This window comes from Stegastes partitus, unplaced genomic scaffold (genome assembly GCF_000690725.1).
Source record: "Stegastes partitus isolate 25-593 unplaced genomic scaffold, Stegastes_partitus-1.0.2 Scaffold760, whole genome shotgun sequence".
In the NCBI taxonomy this organism is placed as follows: domain Eukaryota; kingdom Metazoa; phylum Chordata; class Actinopteri; family Pomacentridae; genus Stegastes; species Stegastes partitus.
This window is the reverse complement of record NW_007578491.1, coordinates 343,219-351,209: the sequence shown is the minus strand read 5'-3', so window position 1 is coordinate 351,209 and position 7,991 is coordinate 343,219. Positions and strand designations below refer to the sequence as shown.

At 40.7% G+C, this 7,991-nt stretch overlaps 1 protein-coding gene across 1 annotated transcript; it reads left to right on the top strand.

The window, feature by feature from the left end:
• Window positions 1–83: 83 nt before the first annotated feature.
• Window positions 84–5,582, top strand: dscc1 (DNA replication and sister chromatid cohesion 1). The gene is made up of 9 exons (XM_008291752.1): window positions 84–370; window positions 1,445–1,613; window positions 2,725–2,859; window positions 3,249–3,339; window positions 3,748–3,886; window positions 3,998–4,050; window positions 4,166–4,320; window positions 4,792–4,940; window positions 5,042–5,582. Exons 1-9 carry the CDS (start codon window positions 201–203, stop codon window positions 5,151–5,153), a joined length of 1,173 nt encoding a protein of 390 aa, XP_008289974.1. The 5' UTR covers window positions 84–200; the 3' UTR covers window positions 5,154–5,582.
• Window positions 5,583–7,991: the final 2,409 nt, after the last annotated feature.

Here is a 7,991-nt window from a genome sequence, read left to right as displayed (position 1 = left end):
AATAATAGTTTCTACCCGGTGGTGTTTTGGGGACGCACCTCAACGTAGTTTTCCTCACTTCCTTCCCGCGACAGAAAGAGAGCGGGGAAATTTGACAGTCTCAACACAGCGGGACGGTAACACTAGTTTAGACTTGTTTTAGACATTAGAAAGCGGTCGTTTTCGTCTAAAAAGGTTTATTGATCAAACCATTACCGACTATGAGAACTTTAGAGGAGGTGCAGGCCACCCTGCAGATCGCCAAACTGAAGGAGGAGGATCTACAGAACACCGTCCACTGTCTGTCCTTTGGGGAAAACGTTTCGTCTGCAGACTACTGCCTGATGGAGCTGGACGACACACTGTGCAAACACATCGAAGCTGGTCAGAGGTGAGAAGTCAATCAAGTCAATTAATGAGCTTAATGAGTCTGTGTGTAGTGAACGGACTGACAAGAAACATGGATCAGATGAATGATTACAACTTAAACAGGAGCAGAGCTGCAATGATCCATCGATTATTTGTTGTTGTTTTAATTTAAGAAAAAAAAAGGTGTTTATTCTCTGATTCCAGCTTCGTATACTTAGATATTTTCTGGGTTATTTCATCCATATGTGACAGTACACTGAGTATCTTTGGACGTTTGAGGATGTCATGTTGATCTTTGGCAAACTGATTTGTCACGAAATTAATCAACAATGAAGATAATCATTAGTGGCAGCCCGAAACAAGAGTAATTATACTCTTAGTTTCCTACAGTGCCGATGTGTCAACCTTCAAAGTGCTTGTTTTATCTAACATCTAACAGGTAATATTATTTACAACGATATGAAACAAAGAAAACCAACACTGATTGAGAGTGTTTACCTAAGAGTCGACTGATTATCAATCCGATATTCAGCTCCTGAATTTTGATATCATTTTTTTTCTTTTTAACTGATTCCTGATAAAATATATATATTTTTAAAGTTCCACTTTGAGCCTGATGCAGTCACTTTCCTATCATTTGATGGAAAGACTTTATTTTTCACTGTAAATGTGTATTGATTCTATTATTACTTATCAGTCTCCTGGATGACTAAAAATCTGTAATCATAGAAATTGAAAAAAAAACATTGGGCAAACCAGAGGTGGAACCAGTGAATTTTTGCAGTTTTATTTGATTAAATGCTTAAATAACCTTTTAAAGTTGTTGTCAATTTATTTAGTACAGACTAACTAATCAGTTAATAAAGGCGTCATTTCAGCATTGCTGCTAAAACCTGGTCAGAGCACCAAGTCGGTAAACCGAAGTCTTTTTCTTTCTCTCGTTTCTACCACAAATAATGAACAAGGCTGAAGGTAATTAAAACTGATCTGCAGTGTTGTGTTGTTGTTCTCACATCCTGAAGCAGTTGGATGGATCTTTATATGTAAATAACTTTTAACTAACAATAGTTTTTCTTTTTTCCCCCCCTGCTACCAGTCTAGTCATTCGGGGGGATAAGGATGAGCGTGCAGTGCTTTGTACCGGCGACAAGACGTATGATCTGAAAATAGCCGACACATCCAACCTGCTGCTGTTTGTGCCTGGATGCAGAACACCGGACCAACTGACCAACAGCCAGGACAGCTCTCATGTGGTGCACACTCAGGTATGGACATAACACACAGATGCTTTCCTTCGACTGATGAGCTGGTTACCCACAGAATTAAAAGGCCCAGTCAACTTTTCTATTTATATGCTTCCACTTGGCCAAATTATAAAACATCACAACTTCTTTTCATTACTAAGTAGGCGACACCCAGTTATACCTTCTCCTGAGACCTGAGAAACCTGGCTGCTGTTGTAGATTGTCTCAGTGCTGTCGACTGTTGGACGGTACAAAATTGTCTTCACCTCAATAACTCAACCTATGAACTCAATCGTAATGTCCAGTCGTCCAAACGGCATCAGTCTCACTGACAGCAGCCTTGTTCCCTTGTTGCTAATGTGACGGCTATTGCCAGAAATCTGAGGATGCTATTTGATTCTTTGAACAACAGATCAAAAAAAGTTTCCAGGACTGCTTCTTTCAGTTCAGAACCATCTCCAGAATGTTGCGCTCTATGCTGCAGAAAGCTACTGATGCACTTCTTCTCTCCAGGCTCGACTATTGTAAGGCCATCCTTTACAGCCAAACATCTCTCTCCTGCCTCCAACTAGTTAAACAAAAGCTCGACTTCTCACCAGTTTTAGCCGACGACATCACCCCAATCCTGACTCCTCTGTATTGGCTCCCTGTTTTTTTTTTTTAAGAATATATTTTAAGATTTTAATGAGCCGTTTTTAAAAGCATTTCAAGGTCTGGCCGGAGTCGATCCTTGAATCTAAAAGTGCTTTTGCCATTAGAGCCGCTCGGCACTGAAACAACTTTCCTGAAGAAAGCGTCAGTGACTTCTTTCAAACCACTTCTTAAAAAGTTCTTTAAATGTTTATAGATTTGCTTTAATGTGATAATATATGTCTACTTATTTTTAAGGTTTTATGGCATTTAGTGTTTTATTTGTATTTATTCATATTCACATATTGCGTTTTGTATTTTTGCATCAAATGTCTTGTTTTACTTTCTTTTAAATTCACCGTAACGTTGCTTTATTTGGCCTTACTCGTGTTTTTTTCCCTCTAGGTAGCCTTGTTTTACTCTGCCCTTCAAAGCACCTTGTAAGCCTTGGTTTTTAGAAGTGCTACATAAATAAAGTTTTTTTTATTTCTTGTTTTTGTAGATTTGGGGATTTTGTAACAGCTACTGGGAGCTGAGGAAACAGAGGCCTAAACTGAAGAAGCTGAAGAAGCTTTTAATGGAGAATCCTTATGAAGGGCCTGCATTAGGAGGGCAGGAGGAGAACACAGAGAACAGGGTAAGTACAAAGCACAATATGGAACATAATTATTACACTGTGTAATCTCAGGTGTTGATATTAATGAGCAACTAGTTAGACTGTTGGTTAGATTTTTTAATTGAAAATGGAAAAGACAACGTGGTGGCAAAAGTCGAGATCATTTGTTTTAACCTAAACGTCTGCATGCTAAAAGTTTTGATTATTCCAAATAATTGATCTGTCAGTTGAAATACCAGTGCAGCGCTAGCTGACCGGGTCATGTAACACATCTGGTGAAAGATTATATTCTCTGTATCTATAGTTGTACATACATTTTCTGTCACGGACTTTAAGAGGACAGTAAATCTGTGTTTTGAGTGTTCTTCATTTTCAGTGTTACTGGAGCTGTTTTTGTGCTCTGTTGCTAGTACACAATGCAGGACCTGCTGGAGAGGATTCAGGCCAGTGAAGAGGAGATAAAGACCCACTTAGAAACCATCCACGCCTGTCAGATAGACGGTAAACAGAGACATTTTTGTCATTTCTGGATCAGCATGTGCATGTATGGTTGAAGTCCATTTCACTTGCTGATATTAATAAAAGCATGTTCTCCCCGTGCAGCGTGGGTTCTCTCCGGGTTCTCCGGCTTCCTCCCACAGTCCAGAAACATGCTGAGGTTAATTGGTGATTGTAAATTGTCCGTAGGTGTGAATGTGAGTGTGCTTGGTTGTCTGTCTCTAAGTGTAGCCCTGTGATAGACTGGTTACCTGTCCAGGTGAACCTGCCTTCACCCTGAGTCAGCTGGGATAGACTCCAGCCCCCCATGACCCTAGTGAGGATTAAGCGGAGTATAGATAATGGATATTAATAGAAGTAGGTATCTATTTTAGTTCTAGATGTTTAGAGACAGTATCTTTCTACTTGCAGGCTACTGGCGAGTCCTGGATTTTGACTATGAGATGAAGCTGCTCGGTCACGTCACTCAGCTGGTAGATTCTGAGTCTTGGTCTTTCCACAAGGTTCCCCTTAAAACCAGTCTGGAAGAGTTGGCCCCACTGGAGCCCAGGTGAGTTCATGTTTGACACTTAAGAGAGCTAGAAAATCTAAATATATATATAGGTTATAGTGACTTTCTGCGCATCTTTTCCAATGATACTATTTTCTTTCTTCTTCACAGAGACATGATCGAGCACTGTCTGAACTGCTACGGGAGACGCTTCACCGAAAACGGTACAGAAAACCAATCTTAGCGTTCAACTGACAGGTCATAAGATTTAAATCAGCGGCAGAATCTCACAGAGTCTGGAACTGCTCAGTACTCACACATCCTCCTTCCTCTGTACAGATGAGGTGTTTTATGCGCTGCATGCGGATAAAGTGTGTCGGGGTTTGGCACTGATGCTGCTGCAGAACGCCGTCAAGTTCAACCTGTGGGAGTTTCAGGAGGTCTGGCAGCAGAGCGTCCCAGAGGGAATGAGCACGAGACTGGACCAGCTGAAGGTGATCCTGTTAGAGCCGAAGTTGTTTAGATCCACTTCAGCGTGAAGCAGAAGTTATTTAGGATAATGATTAGTAATGCACTAACTGGAGCTGCCCCCATCTACTATTAGATTAATCAGCTACTATTTTAATACTTGAATAATCTGTCTGAGTAGGCTTTTCAGAATCAAAGGTCTAAACGATCTGGTTCCAGTTTCTTAAGTGTTAATATTTTAAGGGCATTTGAGGATATCATCTTGGGCTTTTGGAAACACTGACCAACATTTTATTGACCCAACAATCAATTGAGTAAATCTAAAAAAAATCTAATCTAATCTAATCTAAAAAAAAAAAAGAAAGTTGTTTTGCACCCTAATAATAACCCTATAAATTCCACAGACTCTTCTTTAGTTTTTATCTAATTATTGTCTGTTGAGCCACTTTGCATCTTGCCGTACCTTCCCAGTGCTGAATCAACTGTGGATCTTTCAGAGTGTCGCCCTGGTGGATCGCACCTCCAACCCAGAGACCATCTGCCTGCTGCGGGTGGAGGATCTTCCAGAGGACACGGTGGAGCGCTTCAACCACCTCTTCACACTCCGAGAGAAATGGACAGAGGAGGACATCACACCCTACATACAGTTAGTGTTTACCCATCTGGGAAATTATCACAACTTCAAATTAGCCTCATGATTTGTAACATAAAGATGATTCATTATAATGTGTCACGCTCCTCATCCAGAGACTTGTGTGGAGAGAAACAGACAACCGGAGCACTTCTGACCAAATACGCTCGATCTTCGATGCAAAACGGGATTAAAGTCTTCAACTCCAGAAGGCCTGTGGTCACATGAACACGTCTGCTGTCATCTGGAGATGTATGTGGTTGTGCTTATTTCCACAGACACTTTTTCAACACTCTGTCAAAACCAGCTAACTAGTGAAGATGTAAGTTTAACTAGTCAGCTTGTGGATGAGCAAATTAAAAAGGTTTTTGTCACCAAAGTTAAACTGGAGCTTTGTTTCAGTTTTTATTTTGTCTGTAAAGAAATAAATGTAATAAAAAATTGTTTGTCATAATGTTACCGATATCAGTGGTTTTCTCTGTTTTCTATCAACCGCAATTTATGTCCAGCAAGAAAATGTATTACAGGAATTTACCGAGTGCTGTGCTGGAGATTGTCCACAAGGTGGTGCTCTCTGCTGATAAAACTACATGAGCTCCACATGCTAAAGAATAATTCAGCTGTTGTCTTGTGCATTAAAATTACATCTAAAAGTGATTGTTTCCATTTATTGACTGCTTAATGTTGCTTCACACCATCAGCTTTCAGACATTAAACTGATTTTTGGGTTTTGGACAAAATAAAAAAACAGCTTAATACGGAAAATAATCAAATATTAAACCTGTGAGTGAAAAAAAAAAGCCACTAGGAGCACAGTTTCTGCTCTACTTGGATGCTTTCGCCTGTAGTTTTGTAGTGAGCAAGAACAGAACGTGATAACATGGAACAAGTGAGGCTAAATTACCATTTTGTGGTGTGAAGTCATGTTTTGTGATTTGTGTTCATGATTAATAGCTGAAGTCAAGCTGAGCAGAGGTTAAAGGGAGTAAATCATATGTCGTCAGCGTTTTTGGCTAAATACGGTTCAAACATCACAATCCCGTCAGCTTGATAGCTGATGATGACCTCAGCTGATTTAAACAAGAGGCACTTCAGCTGTCACGGCAAAAAAATGTAAACTGTAAATCACAATGTTATACAGAAGAAGATCCGAGAAGTGTGTTAGAAATGTGGATAAGAAAATGAGGAGGGAAGCGTTTTGTTTATAATTAATACAACAAAACAAAAAAAAACTAGAGAGAAGATAAACAGCGTGACAAACCAGAGGAGTCTGGGTAAAATGGATGAGAGCAAATTCAGAAAGTATTAATGTTGCATTGGATTTCAAAAATTTAAAACATTGTGATATGTAGTTAATAATGTAATATTTACTCTCTCTATATATATTTTTTTTAATTTCTAGATAGTAGCAGAAAGGTCACTTCATCCATCCATCCATCATCTCTACACCTTAATCCTCACTGGGGTCATGGGGGGCTGGAGTCTATCCCAGCTGACTCAGGGTGAAGGCAGGTTCACCTGGACAGGTAACCAGTCTATCACAGGGCTACACTTAGAGACAGACAACCAAGCACACTCACATTCACACCTACGGACAATTTACAATCACCAATTAACCTCAGCATGTTTTTGGACTGTGGGAGGAAGCCGGAGAACCCGGAGAGAACCCACGCTGCACGGGGAGAACATGGAGACTCCACGCAGGAAGATCCCGGGTGTCCTCACCGGGACACGAACCCGGGACCTTCTAGCTGCTAGGTGCTAACCACCGAGCCACCTTGCAGCCTGGGGTCACTCCACTGACTGCTCTATAGATCATCTGAAATCTCACACAGGAGATTCAGTTCAGTTCAGTTTTATTTCAAAATTCATGCACAAGTCAGAGCACTTTATATAAGGTGAAGGTCTTATAATATTATCAAGAGAAATCTATCAAATCCAAACTTTTCCCTTTGATCAAGCCTTCTGACAACCAAACAAATCATTTTTAACATGAAAAACTTGTAGCAGAACCAGGCTCGGGATGGGCAGACATCTGCTACGACCAGTTTGGGTGAAGGAGCGAAAACAGACTAACGAGGAAACCAGTAACTGCAGATATGAAGCGCCTGCAGGGAGAACAAAACACAATAGCGACGAGCACCGATGGCTTATAATCACAAGTTACTCCTTAGTGTCAACCTACAGCAGCTTATCTAAGAGATAGTTCAGGGTCAGGTGTCCAGAAACAAACCAGTAACCGACAAACCGTATCAATAAGTTACGTTTCGGGCCTAATCTTAAAAGCATAAAGGGCCTCTGGAAGCCAAACTGGGAGCTGATTCCCCCACAGAGGAGCCTGATAACTGCTCGATAGTACGGAACAATAAGGCCTTTGACATGCAGAGGAGTTCACGGTCATGAATGGATCTGAAGTTCTGTTCTGGGAGCCGATGAGGAGCAGCCAACATCAGAGAAATATGGACGCTCAACACTCAAACACTCGTCTTCTCCACTTGATCCCATTTGTTTCTCACACATTGGTAATTGCCAGTGTCCTTCCCGGGTGCCACCAGAAGGTGATATTTTTCCCAACAAAAGGAATAATTCTGCTTCTCTTTTGCAAAAATTAACTACATGAGTTTAAAACAGGACCACTGTTCATCCCAGAAAAGTCTCACCTTCAAAAAACAAACTGTGAAACGTCAACAAAACACACACACACACACACACACACACACCGTCATTACTGATTGATTAATTAATATTTTGGATCGACGAGAGGTTGGGACATCCTGACAATAATGTACGGACTCTTGTAGTTTTGTAGCATCAACCTGATGTTCCTGATGTCGTCAACAGATTCACAGATCATCAGAAGAATATCACACTTGATGCTTGACACTAAAGATGAAACTATCTGAGTGACAGATGTGTCTCTCTGATGTTCATGTGTGTTTGTGGTTTTCTGTAAGTCACAACAGTGGCACATGTGTGTGTGACTCAGTGTGTGTTTAAACATGCACAGACTGTGTTTCTTCACTAACAAAACTGTCTGTGCGTGAATCACAGTGTTCCTGACACATA

Coding starts and splice junctions, on each gene's coding strand:
- dscc1 (XM_008291752.1), top strand. CDS start 201: ATGAGAACTTTAGAGGAGGTGCAGGCCACCCTGCAGATCGCCAAACTG. Junction 1,614..2,724: donor CTCATGTGGTGCACACTCAG/GTATGGACATAA, acceptor TTGTTTTTGTAG/ATTTGGGGATTTTGTAACAG. Junction 2,860..3,248: donor AGGAGAACACAGAGAACAGG/GTAAGTACAAAG, acceptor CTCTGTTGCTAG/TACACAATGCAGGACCTGCT.